This window comes from Plecotus auritus (assembly GCF_963455305.1).
Source record: "Plecotus auritus genome assembly, chromosome: X".
NCBI lineage: Eukaryota > Metazoa > Chordata > Mammalia > Chiroptera > Vespertilionidae > Plecotus > Plecotus auritus.
In genome coordinates this window covers 131,090,277-131,116,740 of record NC_137784.1, presented here as the reverse complement: position 1 = coordinate 131,116,740, position 26,464 = coordinate 131,090,277, and the positions used below count along the sequence as shown (strand labels likewise).

The 26,464-nt window shown below is 44.5% G+C and overlaps 1 protein-coding gene across 1 annotated transcript in view; it reads right to left on the bottom strand.

The window, feature by feature from the left end:
- Positions 1–7,437: 7,437 nt before the first annotated feature.
- ZNF185 (zinc finger protein 185 with LIM domain) overlaps positions 7,438–26,464 on the bottom strand; it is a gene marked incomplete at its 5' end in the record, with an annotated part of 55,546 nt that continues 36,519 nt past the window's right edge. Inside the window, 7 exons of the mRNA XM_080652492.1 lie at positions 7,438–10,175; positions 11,167–11,265; positions 13,885–13,987; positions 15,936–16,007; positions 18,347–18,427; positions 19,410–19,520; positions 21,813–22,010. Of these exons, the coding sequence (XP_080508618.1) occupies positions 11,167–11,265; positions 13,885–13,987; positions 15,936–16,007; positions 18,347–18,427; positions 19,410–19,520; positions 21,813–22,010 (664 nt within the window). The 3' untranslated portion in view covers positions 7,438–10,175. The remainder of the gene's footprint in view (positions 10,176–11,166; positions 11,266–13,884; positions 13,988–15,935; positions 16,008–18,346; positions 18,428–19,409; positions 19,521–21,812; positions 22,011–26,464) is intronic.

Sequence of the window (26,464 nt, the reverse complement as noted above, 5' to 3'; positions counted from 1 at the left end):
TTACCATGCTGTAAATTATATCTCCTGGATTTACTTATTTTGTATGTATGTGTGTGTGTGTGTATGTGTGTGTGTATGTGTGTGTAATATTTAAATTTTTTTTAAAAATTATTATATTTGCCCTAGCTGGCTTGGCTCAGTGGATAGAGCATTGGCCTGCGGACTGAAGGGTCAAGGGTTTGATTCTGGTCAAGGGCACATGCCTGGGTTGGGGGCTCGATCCCCAGTGGGGGGCATGAAGGAGGCAGCCGATCAATAATTCTCTCTCATCGCCAAAACCGGTTTGGCTCAGTGGATAGAGCATCGGCCTGCGGACTGAAAGGTCCCGGGTTCGATTCCGGTCAAGGGCATGTACCTTGGTTGCGGGCACATCCCCAGTGGGAGGTGTGCAGGAGGCAGCTGATCGATGTTTCTCTCTCATCGATGTTTCTCGCTCTCTATCCCTCTCCCTTCCTCTCTGTGAAATATCAATAAAATATATTTAAAAAAATAATAATTCTCTCTCATCATTGATGTTTCTATCTCTTTCTCCCTCTCCCTTCCTCTCTGAAATCAATAAAAATATATTTAAAAATTTATTATATTGAGAGAGAGGAAGGGAGAGAGAGAGAGAGAGAGAGAGAGAGAGAGAGAGTTAGAAATTGAGAGAGAGAGAGAGAGATTCGTTTATCCACTTTGATTCTTCTGTGTGCTCTGACCTGGGATGGTGTATCAGGACAAGACTCTAACCAACAGCTACCTGGCCAGAGCACATAAGCATAATATTTTTAAGTGAACTTATTCTGACAAAACTTTACTTGAGAACCAAGCCTTCTCACTTTTTAAAAAAATTTTTTTATTGATTTCAGAGAGGAATGAAGAGGGAGAGAAATAAAAACATCAATGATGAGAGAGAATCATTGATGGGCTGCCTCCTGCACACTGGGGATGGAGCCTGCAACCCAGGCATGTGCCCTGACCGGGAATCAAACCTTGACTTCTTGGAAAATACGTTGATTCTCAACCACTGAGGCACCCCGGCTGGGCTGAGAGAACTAAGGTTCTTTACAATTGCGTTACTTCCTATATTGATTTTAAAATATTTTGTTACTTTAAATGGAAAGCCCATGTAGCGTGTCTCATTAACACATGATCTTATTTAACCAAATATTCAAATCTCCTGACAACTTTGATATTTTTCCTTCCTAAACTCAAATCCTCAGTGATATATTCTTTTTTTTTAAATAAATCTTTATTCAGATTATTACAATTATTTCTCCTTTTTCCCCCCATAGCTCCCCTCCACCCATTTCCCACCCCACCTTCTGCCCTTACCTCCCCCCACTGTCCTCATCCATAGGTGTATGATTTTTGTCCATTCTCTTCATGAACCCCCCATACCCCTTTCCCCCTGAGAATTATCAGTCCACTCCCTTTCTATGCCCCTGATTCTATTATATTCACCAGATTATTCTGTTCCTCAGGTTTTTAATTCACTTGATTTTTAGGTTCGCTTGTTGATAGATATGTATTTGTTGTTCATAATTTTTCTCTTTACTTTTTTCTTCTTCCTCTTCTTTAAGAATACCTTTCAGCATTTCATATAATACTGGTTTGGTGGTGATGAACTCCTTCAGCTTTTTCTTATCTGTGAAGCTCTTTATCTGCCCTTCAATTCTGAATGATAGCTTTGCTGGGTAGAGTAATCTTGGTTGTAGGTTCTTGCTATTCATCACATTGAAAATTTCTTGCCACTCCCGTCTGGCCTGCATAGTTTCTGTTGAGAAGTCAGCTGACAGTCGTATGGGTGCTCCCTTGTAGGTAATTAACTGTTTTTCTCTTGCTGCTTTTAAGATTCTCTCTTTGTCTTTTGCTCTTGGCATTTTAATTATGATGTGTCTTGGTGTGGTCCTCTTTGGATTCCTTTTGTTTGGGGTTCTGTGGGCTTCCTGGACTTGTAAGTCTATTTCTTTCACCAGGTGGGGGAAGTTTTCGGTCATTATTTCTTCCAATAGGTTTTCAGTATCTTGCTCTCTCTCTTCTTCTGGCACCCCCATAATTCTGATGTTGGTACGCTTGAAGTTGTCCCAGAGTCCTCTTACATTATCTTCAACTTTTTGGATTTTTTTTTTTTGCTTTTTGCTTTTTCGGTTGAGTGTTTTTTGCTTCTTTGTATTTCAATTCTTTGACTTGATTCTTGTGTTCCTCTATTCTGTTTCTGGGTCTCTGTATAATATTTTTTATTTCAGTCAGTGTATGTTTAATTTCTAGTTGTTCCTTTTTCATATCTTCGAGGGTCTCGTTATATTTATCGGCCTTTTCTAGGATATTCTTAAAAAGTCTTATAATGGTGGTTTTGAATTCTATATCCAGTCGTTTGTTTTCCTCCATTTCTTTCGTTTGTGATCTGATTCTTTGACCCCGCATTTTCACTGATTCCCTGAGTTGGTACGGTAGATTTGTGTGCTAGGTTTCCAATATGGCCCAGTGGGTCTGCTTCCCCAGTTAACCTGAGGTGGACCCTCTTGGTGCACCCCTTTGTGGACTGTGTGTACAGCCTTGTTGTAATTAAGTCTTTATTGTTGTTGGTATCACTGGGAAGAATTGACCTCCGGGCCAGTTGTCTGTAAGGATCAGCTGTGTCTATGCTGGGAGAAGTTTGGTGCTGGAGACAGCCTTATAGGATTAGACTTGCCAAATTGCAATAGCCTCTGTGCTCAGCTTGGATGGGGTGGAGTCTCAGTCTTGGCTTCCTGTCAGCCTTGCCCTTGCGCGCATGTGCGCTTTCAGTCCTCCGCCTTCCCCGGCTCCCGAGTCTCCGCCCGAGAGTCCAGACTCCCCCACAAGAGCGTGGGTCCCCAGGGGCTCGCCTGGAACTGGGGTTCACTGCAGTCAGAACTGGGGCTCAGTGCAGTCAGAATCCTCTGACTCCCTTCCACTAGGGAAAGCCTGTGGCAACTTCCGCAGCCTTTGTGCGCACTGGCGCACGCGCGCGGGCACTTTCAGTCCTCCACCTTCCCCGGCTCCCGAGTCTCCGCCCGAGAGTCCAGACTCCCCCCGTAAGAGCGTGGGTCCCCAGGGGTTCGCCCGGAACTGGGGTTCAGTGCTGTCAGAACTGGGGTTCAGTGCGGTTGGAAGCTTCCTTCCCCCTTCCGCCAGAGAAAGTCAGCCAGGCTCTCAGCCGCCCTTCCTCTCTGGGCGCACAAAGCCCCTTTGCCGTACCTCCAATTCTCTGTGAGCTTTCCTCTTTCCTTCTAGTTGTAGAATTTTCACTCAGCCAGCTTTCCTGTGGCTCTGGATGGTGTCCATTCTGTCTTTTAGTTGTAGTTTTGAAATTGTTGTGCGAGGCAGCAGTTTAGGTGTTTACCTATGCCGCCATCTTGGTTTCTCCTCCTCAGTGATATATTCTTGATCTCAATCTTTTTTGACAGACTCTGGAAAATCACAAGTGCCATTTTACCTTGTAAAAACAGAGGTGTTAGAAAGAATTAGGCTTATTTGATACTAGAGGCCCAGTGCACGAATTTGTGCATGGGTGGGGTCCCTCAGAGTGGCCTACAGAGATCGGGCCCCAGCCTTGCAGGCCACAACCCCGCCTGACACCCTGCCTTGGCCTGGCACTACCCCCTCACCTGTTCCACCATCCCACCTGAAAGGGCAATTGATTTGGGCTGGGCCCCCACCTGGCTCCCTCAGCACCTGGGAGCCGGGCGGTGGCCCCGCCCCCTGCCACCGCCACTGGTCACCATCTGCGGGGCTATCAGTCTGGGCCGGGCCCCCTGCCTGGCTCCCTCAGTACCTGGAACCTGGGCGGTGGCCCTGTCCCCGACCACCACCGCTGGTTGCTGTCTGCAGGGCAATCAGGCACCCACCTTGGCCTGGTGCCACCCGCTCACCTGATCCACTATCCCACTGCTGTCCGCTCTTGTTGGGGCCCATTGGGGCTGGCAGCACCTCCACTGCTGCTCACTGCCAGTGCCACATTGCCGACACCCGCCATGTTCCATGCCGCCCCTTGGTGGTCAGTGCACATCATAGTGAGCTGTCAAACTCCTGGTCTCCTGGTCGAACTCCTGGTCCAACAACTGCCCGAGAGTGCAATTTGCATATTAGGCTTTTATTATATAGGATATCGAGTTGGGAGGCTTTGCCAATCAATCAGAAGAGATACCTAACCTTCCTTAAGTTAAATTTGTGTGGGCAAAATATTATTAATATAAATATTTCAGAGATTGTATGAAGTTTCTTTCCTAGAGATTGGTCAATGCCTTCACTGTCCACACATGTCCTGGTTCTGCTTAGCCTGATATTAAACAACAGTATAGCATTATCAGCCATAATTCTGGTTATCTTTGAAAATGCTGCATGCCAAAGAAACAACCAAATTTCTTTGTTAACTGCATGGTTTTTGTAAGTCTTTTGTATGCACAGATAGTTTTGTATTTCACACTGAGGCTTTTCTGAAAGTGCTTGTAATCAGCTGCAGGCTAGAATGCTTCATCTTTAAGAAAAAGGCACTGCCTCAGACCCCCAGGGAAAAGGACTATGGCAGGTGATCTGGGGGCACTGGCTTCTGATGACATTGCTACATAGTTTTGAGATCCTACCACTGGACTCAGAATTTCCAGAATTCTAGTGAAGAAGCTGATGGCTTCATGAGACTGCTAGTCCAAGACTGAGCAGAACAAGAATTAATCACATAGGATTGAATCAACTCATGAAGGATGATTATGGGTTTTGCTTGGAATATTGCTGATGTTTAATGTGCTATTTTCTGGATATAATGAACTCCTTCCTCATTTCTCTTAAGCTATCCATAACTCATAACAATTTAGTAGATTATCCTATCTAATAAAAGGGTAATATGCAAATTAGCTGTCACTCTGTCACAAAGATGGCAGTGCCCATAGTGGCCAGGGCGGGACGCTGGCAGTGTCACCCTGGCGATGTGAGCCCAGCGTCCCATGCTCCGGCTACACAGAGGGAGGGAGGGGTCTCTGGGGGTGATGCGAGCCCAGCGTCCCATGCCCCAGCCACGTGGAGGAAGGGAGGGGCCTCTGGCCAGAGGCTGGGGCGTGGGATGCTGGTGTTGTTGCAGGCCAGGCTGAGGGACCCCCCCCCAACCCCCCCATGCACGAATTTTGTGCACCAGGCCTCTAGTCTATAATAATAAAAGCATAATATGCTAATTAGACCAGACATCCTTCCGGATGTCCTTCCTTCTGGACAAAGCCGCAGTGGGCGGGAGCCTAGGTACAGGTGGCAGAGGCCTCCGGCTGTGGGGGCAGTGGGCGGCGGCATGGGCCAAGGCCCTTGCATGAATTTCATGCATCGGGCCTCAGTTACTTTTATAAACAGGAATAAAACATTTTTTTTTCTGACCAATCCCTCCAGAATTTGTAATTTATTTTTATTTTTATTTTTATTACTTTCTTTTTTTATTGTTTAAAGTATTACATATGTCTCATTTTTCCCTGATTGACACCTCCCCCTGTCCCCCCAGGACAAGCCCCCACTGCCCCAGTGGCCGTGTCCATTGGTTGTACTAATATGCATGCATACAAGTCCTTTGGTTTGATCTCTTACTCCCCGTCCCTTGCCTTCTTTCTGAGGTTGGATGGTCTGTTCAGTGTTTCATTGTCTCTAGATCTGTTTTTGTTCTTCAGTTTATGTTGTTCATTATATCCCACATATGAGTGAGATCATGTGATATTTATCTTTCTCCGACTGGCTTATTTCGCTTAGCATAATGCTCTCCAGGTCCATCCATGCTGTTGCAAATGGTAAAAGTTCCTTCTTTGTTATCTTTTTATTTTCATGGTTATACAATTATTTGCCTGGGTTCAATAAGAGCCTGCCCTCCTTCTAACAGGATGTAATTGGAAACATAACCAAGGCTCTGACTGAAATGTCATATTTGAGAAAGATGCTCATAGAACCAGATATGACCTGATAATTTAAAGTAACTAACACTACACTATTATTTTTTTAGGTTTTAGGTGTGTGTTTTGTTGTTTGTTTGGTTTTTTTTTTGGGGGGGGGTGGACATACTGCCACCAAGTCCTGGAAATATCTGGTTAGGAGCTACAGTTGTAGTTCTTGTCTTTTGAAGTAGTAAAACCTCTTCTTCCTTTTCCAATTGTACTCACGTAGCCTAGAAGTTGACTGAGGTTGGGGTGAGAAAGTAGCTATAGGGGCACTAGTTCAGTAGCTATTGAACACGGAGTCCCAAGGTCCCTGCTCATTGGTGAAGGAATTTCTCTGTCATGTTTCTATCTTTGGACTTTCTTAATCATCCTTTAGAATTTTTTTTATTGATTTCAGAGAGAAAGGTAGAGGGAGAGAGAAATAGAAATGTCAGTGATGAGAATCATTGGTTGGCTTCCTCCTGCATGTGGGATGGAGCCTGCAACCTGGGCATATGCCCTAACCTGGAATCAAACTAGTGATCTCTTGGTTCATAGGTTGATGCACAACAACTGAGCCATGCTGGCCAGGATAATCCCCCTTTTTTGGTGCTTGGGCTGCATCAAGACATAGATGGCATGCAAATTGTATTTTTGGATATAAAACTCAGAAGCTTGGATCACTTGATAAACAGAATGATGATTCAACAGGATATATATATATATATATATATATATATATATATATATATATATATCCTATATAATAAAAGGTTAATATGCAAATTGTCCCCTCAGGGATTCGACTGCTTGCTATTATGTGCGCTGACCACCAGGGGGCAGTGCAGAGTGAAGGCAGGCCCTGGCCAGCAGCCAGCATCAGGGTGAAGGAATGCCCTGGGAGGCCCTGATCGCAGGCCAGGCCTAGGGACCCTACCCATGCATGAATTTTGTGCACCAGGCCTCTAGTATGTATATATTCATATATATATATATATATAATATTTCAGAGAGGAAAGGAGAGGGAGAGAGAGATAGAAACATCAATGATAAGAATCATTGATAGGCTGCCCCCTGTACACCCCCGACTTGGGATGAGCCCACTACCAGAGCATGTGCCCTGATCAGTAATCAAACCGTGACCTCCTGGTTCAGAGGTCGACACTCAACCACCGAGCCATGCCGGTCGGTCTGATTCAACAGGATTCTGATAGCCAGGGGCACTGGCATTAATGAGTAAGATGAAACTTTCTTTTTTTAAAAAAATATATTTTATTGATTTTTTACAGAGAGGGAGAGGGATAGAGAGTTAGAAACATCGATCAGCTGCCTCCTGCACACTCCCTACTGGGTATGTGCCCGCAACCAAGGTACATGCCCTCGGCCGGAATCGAACCTGGCACCCTTGAGTCCGCAGGCCGACGCTCTATCCACTGAGCCAAACCAGTTAGGGCAAGATGAAACTTGCTTGCTCATTGGTACACAGCTGGAAGGATGGGTTCAATGTATGTGGGAGGACACCTCTGAGGAAGGTTTAAAGATGCATATTCATAATTACTGCCAAAAAAGAGTTGATGGGACCAGGGGTGTTCAAATGGGAGAAGAGTTAAAAGGAGAACTTAATAAGCATCTTCATCTATTTTAGAGGCTGGCACATAGAAAGGGATTATAGATTACCAGAGGGTGATAGTTAAAGGAAACAGAACTCAACTGAAGAATGTATTTTCTAAAACTGGTCCTGTCCACAGACAGAATGGGCTTACAGAGACTGTGCTCCTGGTCATTGCAAGTATGCATTAAGGACTAGGTGGCCATTTGTCTGCAATTGTAATGAAGGGGAGGATGGCCCCCAAGGATAACATATTCTTCATTAAGATCTGACAAGTCAAGAATTCTCACTTTTTGTGCATGCATAGTTTCAAGATCTTGCTATTTTTTTCCTCTTTAGATTTGGATGCTTTTAAAAGTATTTACCAGCTTTTGTAGAGAAAATGGCTTTAGGTAACAGGAGAAAATAAATCACACAGCCAAATACACCAAGTTATTACACTTAAAAAAGGAAGCCTTAATATTGACAATGTAATATCTTAACATTTATTATAAGTGTGTACATTAATGTGGGTTAAGCAAGTGATTAAAAACATTAGGCAATTAAAAAGAAGCAAAAGTGTAATGCAACCACCCCTCTTCGAGTCTGTAGAAGTCCATGCCTTTTTAGAATTGAAAGAGGTTGTTTTGGACTGAAATCAATATTGGTCTTGCAAGCTTTCTGTCAATATCTTGCATATTGGTTTTAAAACTCCCTTAAAGGCAGAGTGTATCTTGAAGGTGGGGAAACCAGCCTATCTTGGACCTCTTTATTCTGCACTCCATCAGCTGGGCCTGTACCAAGACTCAGAGATGGCACCTCCCACCCAAAGGAGTGACCTTTCTTTCCCTTTCACTCATTCACTTAGCATCTATGTGTCAGTGCCTACCATGTGCCAAGTCCCATGCTGCAGGCTAGACTTCAGAAAGACCAGCTTACATTTAGTGTTGGTAATCATGCCACTTATTCCCTTCAGAGCAAATCTGATGCACATCTATGCAAATAACTGGATTGTTCCACTCTAATCATTTGGCAGGAAGAACAAGTCCACCAGCCAACGTGCATAGGGCTCAGAAACTGGAGAGAGATGGGAGACATTTTCTAATTAAATCAAGAGAACAGGCCCTCATTTTTCATTAGAAACACTGTGACGTTGTTCCTCCTCTCCAGGAGCTTATACAGTGATGCTGGTCCCAAAGGCAGAGGAGCACAATTGAACCTGAGTGGAGCATCACTGCACTGCATCTGTCCAGCCAGCCAATGGGTTTCCACTAGCATGGGACAGAGTCTGGACCAGAAAATAGGTCACTGAAGGCCCTGTGCTCAGATTGGCTAGCCCACTGGAGTTTTCCCTGGGTTGACAAATTCCTCTTTGGGAAGGTCTCTGAGCAAATCTCTTCCCGGATGAGAGCATCTCAGTCCAGAGGTGTTTTCATAGAAAGAGGAGAAGGAGAGGGGCAGTTTGGTACTTCATGGGGGCAGGGTGGGACTCAGGATGCCCAGAGGAGCAGTGCAACTTCTCACCTTCCCCTCTTTGTTAGAACATGCCTCAGGGGAGGTCTGGGGGGTTGTGTTACCTGGCAGGATTAAGTAAACTCTGCACAGTGCTTGGCACATACTCAACACTAAATTAATGCTGGCTGTTGTGGTTACTGTACTGGAGAGAGACAGCAATGGTTCTGCATAATTCAATGACCAATTTTCTGAGCCTCAATACCCTCATCTGTAAACTGGGGACAAGAATGCCCTCTGCACAGAATCAGTATGGGGATTGATGCCATTACTTTGTGATGTCTGGACTGTAGTAAGGCCTGAAGAAATGTTAGTTGCCTTTCTCCCTTCTTAATCCTGCTGGAGTGTATACACTCTAAAACCTACTTTAGAAGATTTCTGTGTCAAGTTTAGGGACTGGGAATTGAGGGCAAAGGTATTAATCAGCTATCAATGTTCAGCCATAGATGTTCCTTTGGTCTGTAGCCTCCTAAGAATCACATCCTATAGAATTTAAACAAAATTATGTAAACTTTCTAATACATGCCTGCAGGAAAAATAACCTCAACTATATAGTGAAAGGTGGGTAGAAGAAGATAATTAAAAACTGCTATATACTTCAATCAAAAGCAACTAGCTACTTTTAAAAGTATATGGAAAGTTTAAACATGTATATATGGCAAATAGACAAGCTAAACATTGGCCTATGCCAATCTCTAGCATTCAATGCCTGCGATTTACCCACCAGGGATCGTCATCAGTCTTTAACCTGGTCCCTCAGAAGCATCAGCGGTCTCCTTGTATTCTAAAGTCCCAAAGGTACACTCAGAGATGCGAACCAAAATGTGATTTGCTCTCTGTCCCAAGTCAGTACACACCAAACCCAATGCTCCTGCCTCTGCCTATCATACCAGGCCACCTAAACTCATCAGGAAGCCGACCTGCCTTAGGGAAGCAAAGATGGAATTCTTGTTCAATCCTCTTTGCTTACACCTGATATAAAATCATGGATGTGAAGCACTTTCTGACCTATAAAAAGCTACACACACAAGTAATTATCATAGCATCATTAACATATGCTACTAGATGTAAGCAAATTCAACTTGAGAAGGGCAAAAGCATGAAGAAATCAAATGGTGAGGGAAGAAGAGCCAGCTACTTGGGACAACTGAGGACAGCCAAACTTGTCCAGGAGTCATCAGCTTCGGGAGCTAAAAAAAAAAAAATAGCAGCAGCCATGAGATTAGAAATACACATCCCATCTAATGACCAGTCAGAGGCTTCTGGGGTGGGTGACTGCTTCAGGTATCACAAGTAACAGTGCAGGCCTATGTGCCTTCTGGAGAGACGGCAAACGGGCTTGTAGCTGGTGGAACACCTGGGTGCAACCCATTTCCAGTGCCTTCAAGGGAGATATTCTGGTCTGCGCTTCTAGCTGAGGAGGTGCTGAAGATGAAGGGCCGCCAGGATCTGGAAAGGCAGTGTCCTATGACACTGGGTCTCATGCGGCTCAGACACGGGTGGATTCTGCTGGCTTTTAGCGTGCAAATCTATCTGCAGGCAGTGTTAGACAATGTGGCTGAGAGACTGTCCAAGCAGCCCTTCCTGGTAAGGCCAGCTCCAAGATGGCACCATCCCCTCCCACAGATGCCTACTTATCCTGGCCTTTACTTACTGCTGCCCCCAGCTGTATCGTGTTTTACTGAACCCCTTGGCTATTGAGTTCTGATTTTATGCTACACAAGCAATGGTGAAGCGGCCCAAGGGCCTATAGCAGACAGCCCTGAACCTGAATCTGAAGTCCGGAGTTGAGATCCTGATGTTGCCATACACCAGCGAGGTGTTTCCCCAGGCCTTTTTTCTTCCTAGGTCTTCATTTCCTTGTTCCTGCAACAAGGCTAACAACATATGCCTGGCTGGCCTCCCAGGGCAGCTAGAGGGCTCAACTGAGGTGCTGCATCGAAGGTGCTCCTTGAGAGGAAGAGACTATAACCCCTGCAAATTGGAAGTGTTCCTGGGGAGGGTCTTTCCACGTAAGACTTCAAAGTACCATAGGGCATAGGTACAGAGGACTTGGGGCCTCCTGAACATACAGGTGAAGAGAGATAGCAGTGCCCTGGGTTGAGACTCAGAGAGAGATCAGGGCACATTTCTTCCCTCTAATAACCCTGGCTGCTTGGCCTCTGGGGTGCCAACACATACCTAGAAGAGCTTATCATAGCATTTCCCACAGTGGATGGTGTCACGGTGAATGAAGATCTGATCCAGGAGCTCACCCATCGGTTTATTGCAAATCCCACACTGAAAGAGAAAGCAAGCCAGAGGTCAGCATACAAGTGAAGCAACATAAATGAGTGCAGTGGGGAGGGAGCACCTGACCAAGGTAGGCAGGCAGACACTGAGCAGAAGGCACACCCTGGACTTTGAAGCAAACAATTGAAAAATGGCAGAAAACAGATATAAAACCAAACTAGAAATGAAACAACAAAACAAAACCCCACAAAAACTAGCAAGCAGGATGATTACATAGTGGGTAGGAGCCCTGATTTTAGAACTAGGCCTGGGATTGAGCCCTAAATCCACTAAGCAGGACCTCAAATAACATGGTTTTGTTTTAACATTGATGAGTTGCCGTAGGAACTTAATTCTTACTTCTAGTGATCAGCCTATGGTAGAATTGTGTGTGTGGTTTTTTTTAAATTTCTCAATATTTTCAATGATTTCAGAGAGGAAGGGAGAGGGAGAGAAAGACAAAAACATCAATGATGAGAGAGAATCATCGATCGTCCACCCACTGGGGATCGAGCCCGCAATCCAGGCCGACCAGGAATTGAACTGTGACCTCCTGGCCTACAGGCCAATGCTCAACCACTGAGCCACAACAGCCGGGCTTGGTTTGGTTATACATTAAAATTGGTTTAAGAATTTAACGTTATATGCTTAAAGTCGCAGAACCTATTGACAACATTAAGTGAGGACTCAATGTATTATTACTGTTTCTGTCATTTTAGTTACCGTGGACCAACACTTGAACCTCAACTTAGCCAACTGATGGTGCTGATCATTGTGGGGGTCACCTCCAGGAACACAGAAAAAATCAACAATCTGGCTTGCAATGTGCTTCACACTGTGAAGAACAGGGACACTGAAGAGTTATTATGATGCTTCAGCCCTGAATGTCCTCCCTTTTTTTCTAAATGTAACAATAGCAGCTTGTATTTTAAAATGTTATATCAACCTGATAAAGGTAAGAAAAACCTACAATTAAGGATACTAACAGACTAGTATATACAAATGAGCTTGAGCAATGGGGTGACCTTTCCTGAGAGGCAGCAGAATGTAGTGGGATAATGTTGGTTCTGATGTCGGAACCAGGATTGCTAACCCTTGGTTCTGAGCAGCTCTGTGATCCTAGAAAAATAACTCCCTTTCCACCCTGTGCTCATGGTACCTGACCTACCTTCCCAGAATCCCCCAAAATATCAGGCCTCACCATTTTGCCACACCTCCAACTTCCCCAGCTCTTATGTGAGCGCCAGTCAGTCAAGTTTAAAATCACTGCTCCTCCATGTCTACTTCCTCACACCTCCTCCCTCGCCTGTGGTCCTCTTCCTTTCCTCTTCCTATTCCCTCTGTGCCATCGGCCAGGAGGCAGCTGCCTTTGCTTATGTTCAGTCACCTGGAAAATACCTCTGTGGACCCCTTCACTCCAGACTCCAGACCCACCTCCCTCACAAAGCCTTTCTGGGGACTCCCACCTACTCTGGCTGAGCCTTCCCCTAACACTAGCGCTGTGAGACTAAATGCATTGAGAGCTACTTATTTCTCAGGCTCCTGGAATTTTGCTATTTAACAGGAGTGGTCTGCAATTAAGTATATAACCAAAAGTTGACAGCATCTTCTAGGAATTTTCACATAAGTCCAGGAATCAGGAAATTAAATGTTCTTTGTCAAACCACATGTAACAATATGTTGAAAAATGTAATCCTACTTGGAGTCCACAGAACACAATTGGCCCTCAAATTATCTCCCTTGTCCTCTTCTTATTGCAAAGATCTGCTGTCTTCTTGCACTGCTCCCCTACAAAACCAACCACACAAGAGAGTCTTCCAGACTCACTTTTTCCATTTCCACATGTCATGTCCTGTTCTCTCATTAGCTCACTCTAGTCAGGCTTCGGTCCCCAACACTTATTCACTCCCTTGGACTTGGAAGCTCATTCAGCTCCCAGTTCTGCAAAGTCGATGGAGTGCAATCATACTGAGATTAAGCCTTCTGAACCCTTAACACTCCCTAACTCTAGATCAGTGGTTCTCAACCTTTCTAATGCCGCGACCCTTTAATACAGTTCCTCATGTTCTGGTGACCCCCAACCATAAAATTATTTTTGTGGCTACTTCATAACTAATTTTGCTACTGTTATGAATTGTAATGTAAATATCTGTGTTTTCCGATGGTCTTAGGCAGGGGTCCTCAAACTTTTTAAACAGGGGACCAGTTCACTGTCCCTCAGACTGTTGGAGGGCCGGACTATAATTTAAAAAAAAAAACTATGGACAAATTCCTATGCGCACTGCGGGCCCGGGACGAGTCGGCTGCTAAGCAGGACAGGCAGCGGCACCCGGCGGGCCGGATAAATGTCCTCGGCAGGCCGCATGTGGCCCGCGGGCCGTAGTTTGAGGACGTCTGGTCTTAGGTGACCCTGCTAGCGGGGTCACTGCTGTAGAGCCTAAGACCATAGATATTTACATTACGATTCATTAATAGTAGCAAAATTACAGTTATGAAGTAGCAACAAAAATAATTTTATGGTTGGGGGTCACCACAACATGAAGAACTGTATTAAAGGGTCACAGCATTAGAAAGGTTGAGAACCACTGCTCTAGACAATGCTCTCAGCAGCTACACCCTCTTCCTTACCTTAAAGCAATAGTCATGGCAGCAGATGCCAAGGTGTTCAAGGGTAATCTTTGGACAGTCTCTGATCTCTCGGTTGCAATAGGTACAGATTCCTCCGGTTGTTCTGTGAGATGAAAAACAAGAACCTCGTGGTCAGTCTGGCATGCAGACTACTAATGTGATACAGTTACACCCTCTAGTTTGATATAGCCAGGCCTAGGTTTGCTGCCAGTGTTCTCAGCCTGCCAACTTTTTCTGTGGTGTGCAATTGGCCACACAGCCCTGGGCCAGCCTAGGCCACTGTGGATCCTCACATAATTTCCAGAAAGTGGTCATGCATCTTCATACTCACTATCAAATGTGTAGACACCCCGATGTGATTCTTATTCCAGTCAGATTTCCTCTCCCTGACCCTTGCCTAGCTTAACTGCTCCCCTCTAGAACAGGAAGACCCATGTCTTCTTCTACAGGAGACATGTACCTGTATGCCAAGCATGTCAAACTCGCGGCCTGCAGGCTGCATGCAGCCCACAATGAATATTTTTGCAGCCCAGCCAATATAACGGCATGTAAGAAACATTTTAATAAAAATCCCATAACTTGATTTTTACAATATCCTGTTATACATAATTATTAATAACGAACTACAACGTTCGCTAATGACTGATGATTATAATCGTATTGCATTCATTTCCCTTATGCGCCTTACGCGCAGGTGCACCATTTCTCTCCATTAATACTAGCAGCGAATATTTTAGCAGCCCATTGCCACCTCATTAGTCTTGTACTGACTTGTTTGGTGTGCACAACAGGAAATATTTCGCTTTTGGAGAACAAGAAAAATAGGTTTATTTGTGTTATGCTTATTAATTTATAGAGTTATTCAGTGTCTGGTAAGTTTATGTTCAAGAAAAAATATTAATTTTTATTAAAATGTTCTATTATATTAGGTTATTGATGACTCATTTATTTCAGCCCTTAATATTCATCATGTCTCTATCGAAATAAATCTACGTTTCTACGAAAATTGAAGCTTTTTTTTGTGTGGCCCACATAAACTTAAACCTTGTTTATTTGGCCTGTTTTAGCCTTTGAGTTTGACATGCTTGCTTTATGCCCTACCAGGCCACCTGTCTTGATGGCACTTCTGTTCATGCCCGGGACCGCTGAGCCCTGCCTCTCAGACCATAGACTATTGGACCCCTGTAATACTTACTGTGTGACTTACAACACATTATTTATTCTTTCCAGACCTGTTTTCTTCACTGTGACCTGAGTAAACTGCATCTCTTAGATTCCTTGCTCCCCCATGCCAAGAATTGAAAAACAAGACTTCTTGCTCTGGCAAGGTGGTTCAACTGGTTAAGTTTTGTCCCACACACCTAAAGGTTGCAGGTTTGATTCCCGGCCAGGACACATTCCTAGGTTGTGGGTTCAATCCCCAGTCAGGGTGTGTATGGAAGGCAACCAATCAATATTTCTCTCTCTCATCGATGTTTTCCTCTCTCTCCAAAATCAATAAAAAAATTAAAAAAAGAAAAACAGTACTATTTTTTCATTAAGACCATTCCAAGACTGCTGTCATCTAGTGACAGCTTTTGAAACTGCTGAATGAGATGCTCTCTGCACCTTCATTCATTTCAAATGAATGGTTCTTTCTGACTCTTTTCTGGATTCTTGATGAGAGCAACCCACGTTTCTTCATTTCCCACTCACCACTCTCTTTTATAGTTCTTTTCCTTCTAGTCAGATTTGTAAGTTCATGAGGTGATCAATTAGGTTCTAATCTCAAGGGCCTCTCCTGCTTGACAGGAGCCCCTTGGGCTTTCAGACACCACCATGTCCTTTCTCAGAAGCCCTTTGTGTCCACCTTCCAGTCTTAGCTGGGTTGAAGGCTTTAGTTGACACTAGTGTGACATCCCTATAGGGGATGCACAGTGATGTGAAAGATCTGAAAGTGGATCAGAAGCAGTAAAACAGGAGACAAAAGCAAGCAGACTTAGTGTAGACATCTCCCTCAACTGTTTCTTCTCTGTAGACCTGCGAGCTCCCTGGTAAGACAGCAGACTCACCTCTCAGAGTATGGTGTGCTGTCATATGTGGGTTTCTTTTCCATGTTGAAGGAGTCCTCAGTATTGCTGATGCTGCAGTGTGTGGTAGGGGAAGAGGACAGGAGAAAATGAGAGCCAGGTAACTACCACAGTCATGAGTGGGGATGCTTTTCTCATTAACATAGTTGAGACGTGACTCTGCATGGCCAGCTATCATCTGTTATGCAAAATGTCACAAGAAGCTTTAAACTTGGTGCCAAGGAGGCATAGTTCTCTTGGAGAGAAGCCCTTGTATGGGGGGCAAAGAGGATCTGCCCATGGCAGTGGTCGGCAAACTTATTAGTCAACAGAGCCAAATATCAACAGTACAACAATTGAAATTTCTTTTGAGAGCCAAATTTTTTAAACTTAAACTTCTTCTAACGCCACTTCTTCAAAATAGGCTCGCCCAGGCCGTGGTATTTTGTGGAAGAGCCACACTCAAGGGGCCAAAGAGCCGCATGTGGCTCGCGAGCCGCAGTTTGCCGACCACGGTGCCATGGTGAAGCATGGCTCTGATTCTTGAGGCTGTGTATGCCATGAGGGCCCCCCATTTCACTGACCAGTGGGAAAAGAGCAGGGCTTTTCTCCCCACATATGTGAGTGAGTTGTAATGTGACAGTCACCATGAGCCCACTCACAGCAGAAATTAGACACTACAGATGGGAACAAAGAAAACATTCCGACATACACCTGTGCTTGGGTTACAGAAAGTGAGATTTTTTTCCCTTTTTCATCATCATTTTTCAATAACAAGACTTCTTATAATACAAACTAATGGTTAAAAGATAAAACCATTGCCAGGGAAGGACTACTAACTACAAGCCCTGCGGGATGCTTAGTGTAGCTGCCATTCTCACAGGAGCCATATAATGACCCCCTGAGGTAGTCAGGAAAACTGTCTCAGAGGGTAAATGACCTGCCTAAAGTCACACCCAAAGGAAGGGGTGAGCTAGAGTTTCAGCCCAGGCTCTAATTTCTTCTGAGAATTAAGCTTATCTCAGAGCCTCCTGAGGCAAAAGGGGAAAACATAATGGACCGGATAATTCTCACTATCCAATCAAGAAGTCCACTGGCTTGTCGTAAGACCTACCATTTTGACTGGATGTTAAATTTAATTTTAAAATTAATTTGATTGTCAGAGTGTAAGAAATAAATTTAACAGAGTGGTGGGACTGGGAGAAGAAAAACCAAAAGAAGGGACAAAGTTCAGTCAAATGACACTCATAGAGGCAGATGCTAGGTGGCCAGGGCAGCTCCCTTGGGGGTGCTTGAGGTTTTACATACATTATTTCTAAACTCAAAGCCTCTCTGAAAAAAGCTATAGAGATAGAAAATAGATCAGTGGTGGCTAGGGGCTGTGTGGCTGGTGGTGTGGAGAGTTGCTAACGGGTACAGGATTTCCTTCTGGGGTAATGAAAATGTTCATGGGGAACTGGATAGTGCTAATGGTTGCACAACATTGTAAATGTACTAAAACACCACTGGACTGTGCATTTTAAAAAGTGAAATTTATGATATGTAAGTTATATCTCAATAAAGCTGGTGAGAAAAACCACCCTAAGGAGTTGCGGATAAAGAAACTGAGGCTCAGAAAGTTGAGTATCTTGTCCAAAATAATTTAGCCACTGGGGGTTGAGGTGGGGCTTGAACATGACCCCCATGCCTATGGTCATCATTTCATAGCACCAGTGACAACTGGTTCAGAATCCCTAGAGGCCCAATCCTCAAATAAGACCAGGATGCTTCTCTGTTTCTAAAATCCTCACCCTAGCAGTGAGATGGTGGGTCATAAAAAAAATTCCCAGGCGGGGGGATGCTGTCTCAGTGTAGGTTGTTTTCATTGATGTGGCACAGGGGAAACCCTCACATGGCTTCAGGAAACAAGAAGATGAAGAGATGATGAGTACAAAGTTACACACATATCAGGACCTACAGTCAAATGTGTGTTCAAATGAGGCAACTTGGCATGCTGGAAAGATTGTGGAAACTGAAGAGAGAATCCCTATGTTCTGGAGCAAGATGAAATTCACTACATTGTCTTGTAAAGGCCCCACCACTTCTGTAAAGAGTGATACTCTCAGTATTTCACAAAAGAAAACTTGTAGCCTACCAAGAAACAAAGACAGGCAGAAAAGGATGGCACTGAAAGTGGGGTGTAAGATGAATTAATGATAAAGGGGGAACACAAAGGCACTGAGGTAGGAAGAACAGCTGGAAATGCATAAATCATGTCCATAGGCAATTACATCATTTATCCACTCAATACATGATTACACAGAAGTTACTCTGGGCCAAGTCCTGGATGAGGTACTGGGGATGCAGGAATGAGGACGACACAGGGCCCCGCAGGAGAAGGCCATGGCATGAAAGATTCAGGGACTTGCTCTTACCTGCTGTAACGTGAAGACACCAGCTTCCCGGAAGATACCTCACTAGCATTCATGTACTCCTTCACAAAGAGAATCCCTTTGCTGTAGAAGGAGCACAGCAGAACAGAAAGAGGTATACTGGGCTCTCGCTAGGTAGCTCAGTTGGCTAGAGCATTGTCCCAATACACCAAGGTTATGGGTTCAATCTCCAGTCAAGGCACATACAAGAGTCAACCAATGAATGCATAAATAAGTGGAACAACAAATCAATGTCTCTCTCTCTCTAAAAATCAATTTAAAATTTAAGAAAAAAATAAAAGAAAGAGGTATACTGAAAGATTGCAGGGGACTAGGCCTAACCCCAAGAAGGGGTTCAGGGCTAGGAGGACTTCCAGCTGGTTTGAAGAAAGCGAAGGATAATGGGAAGGCCTGGGGGCAGAGGTGCAGGTGTGCCCCAGCTGCCACTGGGCAAGGAAAGTGGCAAGTGGAAGCTGTTGGACTGCTGAGCCTACTGGGAACTCAGACTGAAATCAAAGCCCATGGGTTCGGCTTTCTGTGTGTGGATGTGAGAGCCCTAGAAAGAAGATCCCTGCAGCCAGTGGTGGTATGTTGTCCTACTTCATACAGATCTCAATACTACCAGAGCCCACCCACCCCCTACGCCCCTCCCTGCAGACTTCAGTGCAGTGGCCCGCCCATCTCTCCTCTCTGACTGCACTTTCATCCTCTTCTACTGGGACCAGGAGAGTCTCCAAACCACAATCCTAGACTTGGTCCTCTCCACTCTCTGTGAATCGACATCAGCAATCTAACCTCTCTCTTGTCACTCACGGAGCTCCAGAGGCCCAGAAGTCACCTCATGTTGGCTAGAAACAAGGTCTGCCTCATGCTGGGCTCACCATGGTTTCCAATGTAGTCCCATTTCTGTGTCTGATGTCAGCAGAGGCCCCTTAACCAATGGTCACTAGGAGTTGGGGGAGGCACTAGAGCTAATGTGAGAGAAGTGACATAGGATAAAAGTCCAGTCCTTTAGCTCCATGGAGGAAACAGCCCAGAGAACATGTCCCAGGTTGTCCCTTCTTACCTGGTTGAGCTGGAGTCCAATTCACTAGGGGAGGCTGGGATGTAAACATGAGGCTGCTCGGCGGCAGCAGTGACTGTAACAGTGACCATACAGCTCGAGGGGTTTCTCATCCTGAAAGAAATAGAGGAAAGATGAGTGTGTCCATACTGAGAGCTGATATCATACAGGCTCAAACAGAGTTTTTGAACCCCAGTCCCCTGACTACTACCTCAAGTTTTTTTGAAAAAATTGGATGTTTTTAAAATAACCCTTGCAAATCACTGAGCTTTTGCTCTTCCAGACTCCTGAGGTCAATACGTGGTATCACTAACTTCACAGATGAGAAAATCCAGGCAAGGTGACCCAGGTCACACTGTGAATCAGAGGCAAGACCCCAATCTTCCAGTACCCACACAAAATTCTACTGTAGCCAAGTGCCTTGGCCTGTGGCTTACTTGGTTAGGTCACATCATGGGGGTACTAGAGACTTGACACTCAATTCACCCACTCATTGGATTGGAAAGCCCCTTCCTAGGATCAGCTTCCCCTCCCCATACCCTCCAGTGAACTTTCCAGTGAACACAAGGCTGAGGGAGAGAGACACATGAGTTTAAGCATCACCAAGGAAGAGACTTGGATGCAGTTAATTCTGGAAGGCACTGCCCACGAGCAGAGGCAGGGAACTGACAGGTAGAATGGTTTTTCTGAGTCGCCATCTTTCAGCTGCAACACACAGCTCTTGGCCTGGAATCTGACCTCCTAGCCAGTTCACAAGGCCTTTCTCTGGCCAGGCTCTTACTTACTCTCACTCTGCATGCTCTCAGGTCACCATTCTGATACTAAAGCTGCTGTAGCTGTCTGTTGCAAGTCAGGGCATCCTGTTTGGCACCACCACTGACACCACTGCCCCATATGTGCCATCCGTATCACATCTGCCCATTCTCCAGCAGCCTCAGGCCAGCTCTATGGGTGCACACTGCCCTGGACTGATTTTGGTTTCTCTCCAACATGCAGCTCCAGATCATGCTCTGGATGTGGTTTGCCTCCGCCTGGCATAGGCTCTGGGGCATCACTCCCTTGCCAGAGAATCCAGTGCCCAAGACCTCAACTAGTTTAAGAGTGGGGAGGGGAAAAAACAATCATGATCTAGTACTTGCCTGGCTCCCCAGCCACATCATCCCAAATGATGTCATGTGTACCTGAAGCTCTAGCCATACTGAATGACCTCTCTCGTACCTTTGCACTTAACACCACCTTCTCTTTCAGGAAGCCCTTCTGGCGTACCTGCCCTCTCACCCAAGGCCTCAATGTGCCCAGTCACTCTGTGCATACTCCTATATCACCCTATGACACAGGAATGCACCATCAAAACTGAAGGAGGTAGACTGGCTGAGAGGAAAAGCCCCATGGGAACCTGGAAAGACATAGGGGATAAATACAGAGCCAGAGAAAGATAAAAGCCTCAATACAAAGAAGCCGGCACATGCTCTCCCTCTGGGGAGCAGCCCGTGCCATTCACTTTTCAATCTTCTTCCCCCTCTTCTTCCCCCACAGTCGTGACTTTCCTAAACTCTAAGGGTCCCCAGGAGACTTGCAACCAGGGGAGCAATGGGCAGCAGCAGCTTGTTCCTGGCTAGCCCCCTGAATCTATTCCTAAGGACCCCTTTTCTCTGACTTCTCAGAGAGCTAAGCTCTCCTGTTGCTTCTTCCATGCTAAGCTCTTCCTTGTTTCACTGGCCCCAGCGTTAATAAACAATGCCTGGACTCGTGTTGTGAAATTTTTCCCGCACAAAGTCAAGCTGGCCATGGACAGACCTGCTGAAGGCCAGGTCCTCTGTCCAGTAACAGTATGCTGTGTGCTCCCTGAGGGCAGGCAGGCAGGGTCCTGTACATCTTGTTCAATGTGTATATGGCCAGTATAGCTGGCTCACATGAGGCTATTCCCTACTCATGGCCACTATTGGAAAAAATCTCTAGGGAGCAAAGGGAGCATCCAAATGCTGTCATTCAAGGCCATACTGGTGGTGGTGGCAGTGGAAGACTTCACCGAACTTCCGTTATCTCTGGCAGGGAGTCCCATCCACACCAGAGCACACCTTCCTCTGAGAACTTTCGTCTCCATGAATGGCAAAGGCAACCCATATGCCTTTTCCAACCCAGGTATTCATGGCACAAATGGCTGCCAGATAATATGGTTCTGTGTGCCAGGCTTGGTCTACCAGATTTGATGCCATGGCTTCAAAAGGAAGCCCATGTAGACCGGCCCCTCGGATGCTCTTTGCCGGTCAGCTTCCCACTGGCTCCTAAGCAGTCAACCTGCAAAAGGTAACTGGCCTGCTCAGTGTGACAGGGTTTGTTCCGGGGTGTGGAACTTGGCAAAACCCTGGCAATAGGAGCAGGAGCCCAGCACAGTATAGTTCTTACCTGCTGGCCTGGCTCTCCAATTCCATGAGCTGCTGGAGTCTTCTGGGGCTGCTCTGACGCTCTGGAGTGTTGGGGTCTTCAGGTTGCTGGGTAGGTGCAGCCGGGTCTCCCTGGCCACCTCTCGGGGCTCCGGGCTTCTCCTGCCAGGTCTCTCCCAGCTCGGTGACCACATTCTTCTCCTCAAAACCAGCCAAGGAGCTGAGGAAGAATGAGCTGAGGAGCGAGTGTTGTGGGACTAGTCCTTGCTCACCCACTGCAAGCTGATGTCACTTCCTGTGAGCACAGCAGCTCCCCTCCTGGAGGATGGAGCAGAAAGGAGCCCAAAACTGCCCCCATATCAGAAAGCAGTCTGTCTCCTCCTAGGAGGACCCCAGCACTGCTACTCCCTTCCCACTGACAAAGGCAGCATCCCCAAGAACACCTAGCAACTGACTTTAATGAGGTTTTAAAAGACAAAGTCTTCTCCTAGTTAGGAACAGTGGTATTCCTTTACCCCTCCTCCCACTGTAATCTCCCTTTCTCTAAGCCTTCCCTGTTCCAGTCCATCTGTCTTACTTAAAAGGTCCCAAGCCATATTTTATTCCCAGGCTCAGGTGCTCAGACAGGTGTATGCAGCCAGGCCCTGCAAGCTCCCTCCTCCTCTAGCTCTCCGGGAAGGAGCTTATCCCCAGGCTTCCCTGGCGGGCTGGATGGGGATACGGATAGGGAACAGAGCTGTCACTCACGCTAAAGAGGGTGACCCCGCAATAGGGGGAAGAGCCATATAAGTTAAAAGGCTCCCAGGCACCTGAGAAAGACTGCCAAGCCCATTCGTGATCCTCGATCGCCATCTGGTGGCCTGGGTGGGCAAAGCCGCAGAATAAGCCTTGCCAAAGACGATGTGGCTCAGGGCAGCCATTTTCTTTATTGAAGGTCGCATTTCCTGGCGGGCACCATGGTCCCAGCTCAGGGCTGCAAGAAATGGCAGAGCGCACAGGCGCGCACTCACCGGCCAGGAAGCTAAGCACTTAGGAGGATGGCGCTTGCGCAGGCAGGCGCACAGATATTGTGGCTGCTTTGTTTTCGAAGCCACTACTTCCTTGTCTTCTTTATTGGTAAACAGTCACTGCTATTATTACGGGGCAATAGCATTTTCTTCCCTCTTTTGGCAGACGAAAAAGCTGGGGTGAGGATCCTGTTGCCGCTCATAAATGGCAGTCACAACGGAATTTCAACCTGCTCCCCGTGGCTCAATCTGATCACGTACCAGCCTGTATACTTCTCAACTCTAATCTGAGGATTAAAGGTGGGGTGGAAGCAGGAGCGAGGGCTCATCACTTAAGCATCCGGTTCAAAACACACAAAACTGCCTTTCTCAAGCTCATCACCCCCCCCCCGCCCTTCCCTCTCAGCTGCTTCTTTTCTCTTCCAACAGCCAAACTTCTTGAAAGGGTTTTCTGCACTTTTTGCCACTTCCTCATTCTCTTCTCCCTGTCAACCTTCCACCAAACTACCATTGCTTCTCAATATCCCAAACTATCTGTGCTCCTTACCCCCATGTGTCTACACCAATATGCTACCCTTTAAGGCCCCTGCCTCCATTGGAGGTTCCCCATGATTTCAGGGACCCCAAAATCAACCATCTGAGGCTGAAAAATCTAATTGGAAAGGATCTGGATATTTTATCCAGGTAAATGAGCTTTGGAGACACCCCAACTTATATTTGCTTTATCCTTGGTCTCTCACCACAAAGCAGGGGTCCTCAAACTTTTTAAACAGGGGGCCAGTTCACTGTCCCTCAGGCCGTTGGAGGGCCGGACTATAGTTTAAAGAAAAAACTATGAACAAATTCCTATGTGCACTGCGGGCCCAGGATGAGTTGGCTGCTAAGCAGGACAGGCAGCGGCACCCGGCAGGCCAGATAAATGTCCTCGGGGGCCGCATGTGGCCCACGGGCTGTAGTTTGAGGACGCCTGGTACAGTCTCCATAAGATTACATTTCAGGGGGGGAAAAAAAATCTTAAAAGCCTCCTCTACAAATACTAGAAGGAAACTTTACTATTCATATTGAGCAGGTAACCTCAACTTGTACCATCTCCCAGAAACACAATTATGATAAAAATATAAACAGACAAAGACAAGAACCAACGCTTATATAAACCAGTGCATTTTGTATTTCTGTGTTTATACCTGACTCCTGGCTGGAAAATTTAGAATTAAAGCCATAAGATCTCTATTCCTTTTTATCTGTGTGTTTCTGTACATATGTATGTTATACATGTGTAATATTTTCTTGACTCTAGATATTATTACCAAATTAGCTTAAGAAAATCCCTTATGCTTTATTCCAAATGACTTAGAGATAAATAAGCACTTATATAAATTAAATAGTCCTAAAACTCCCATAAATTACAGAAACAATTTCTAAATACTTGGAATGAAAAAATAAAGCATTCTTATAAAAACTATTCCAAATGTTTAAAAACTTAAAGTTCAAAGGTTAGGTAAATCTCTGCCAAACAAGACGAGTTTAATATTGTTAGTTTAATTAAAAAAAACAGCTATGTCTTGTGAGTTATAAATGTTATAGCTAACACAAGCATATATTTTTTATTCTACTTGAGTATATTCTTCCTAAACATAAAACAGGTTTACTGTTTGAATAAGCTAGTATTACATCTACTAGATGTTTAAGATTACAAAAATATAAATTTGCTTTTAACCAAACTCATTATTTTGAAAACTTTATTTAAACAGTAATTATGTTTTATAATACATCACTTTTAAGACAGTTTTCAAGATCTTTTTGGTAATTTAAAACCCTAGGCATATGCTAAATTAAATGAATTAATATTCATCAAATACCTAAATCATTTTTAAGTAACATAAAATACTGACACTAACCCTATTTTTAAGCTTACATACTTTTTGCTTATTTTTTGAAGCACAGAGATGTTGTATTTAGATCTATTAATAAATGTGTTCATTTGTCCATGCTGAAAACTATACTATAAAATGTATGTAACTATAAATTTTATGGGATATTCATAAGCTTTACTAGTCTGCTAAGAAATGTTATATATAACAGTTCAAAATGACCTCTCTCCTTGTTTTTTTTTCTATAAAACAGAAGTAACTAATTGTTAAATATTATAATCAATATGTAGAAATGAGACTGCTAAAAGTAATAATGGCAAAGAGGAACAACTCTGTATGCAAGAAAAGCAAATATGTTTTTGTTAAGGAAAAAGAGAATAGTTTTGTCCTAAACTAAAATAACTAGTGGTTCCAAAAACTATGTAAGACAAAATATAAATGGATATTTTTATAATTTCAAAAGGTTCACAGAAAAGAAATTTTAATTGTCATAGTCAAAAGGAACTAAAATTTAATAAGACTACAAGATTTACACAAAAGAGCTCTAGTATCAAATCTTATACTGATGCATAACTAAAATCTGGCTTTCTCTCCAAAACTTTCTTGGATTGCTGGTCTGCTCTTAACAAAAGACCTTTATTTACTTCTGAGTAATCTGTCTAAAAGGCAAAGTTTTTATGTCTTGCCAAACAAATGCCCTATTCTGTATACTGACTACACCATGTTTTCAATTATTTTTAAAAGGCCTTTTAATTTTAAAGGAAATAAGAATCTTTAAAGTCATGTTTACTTGAAAATTTTTGTCACTTTGATTCAATAGATAATTATTATTTCTCACTATCCCATAATCTTATTTAATCAAATTTCCAGACCTCCTGATAACTTTTGACATTTTTCATTCCCTATACTAAGTGTGAGGTATCTTTTACATCTAAAACTGACAGTGGGATTTCCCAGAGTACCCAAAGGGTTTATTTGTTCTTTTGCCTTGTAACGAGAGGTGTTAAAAATAATAGGTTTATTTAATATTCTATAAATTTCATGGAATGCATTGTCCAGTCACACAGCCCCCCAAATAATGCTGAGTCTTTCCTAAATTAAATTTTAATGCCACTGAACTGTACACTTAAAATGGTTAAGATGGTGAATTTTGCTACATGTATTTTACAATTTAAAAAGACAACTTACTGGCTCCTCTTTGTCCTCTGGAGAAAGTCTGAGTCCTTGTTATGGCATAAGGATATGACCTTGCCCATCTGTCTGTGATCATATGGTCTTTGTCGTTTATTAGACTGATATGCTGTGTCGGTTTCCCTAAGACTACTCCCACGGTCTATGATTCTCTAGGAGGACTCTAGAACTCAGCATATAGTTGTCCTCAAGACTAAGATGCACTACTGCAAAAGGATACCAAACATAATTAGCAAAATGAAAATCCAGTGTTGTTAGTCACAGCCGAAGGTTTTTATTAAGGGCTGGTCACATAGGCACTTTCTGCCTGGCACCTACCCAAATTCCCAACTCCCAGAAGGCAATCAGAGATTCACCATAAAGCACATTGTTTGTACAGGCGATCTACGTCATTAGCCCAGTCTCCTATCGTTTAGGAAAAGGTTCATATGCGTGTAAAGAACTGTCTACCTTTTCAAGTTCCCAGAGGTCAGCCAATGGGTCACCTTGCAAGCAGGCCTTTCTAAGGAGAGCAGTCTGAGGCTTCCTAGGTTAACTCTTGTCTGCACACTATCCAGCTAACATCACCTCCTCCACTGCTTTCTCATCATAAACTGCAGCCATAT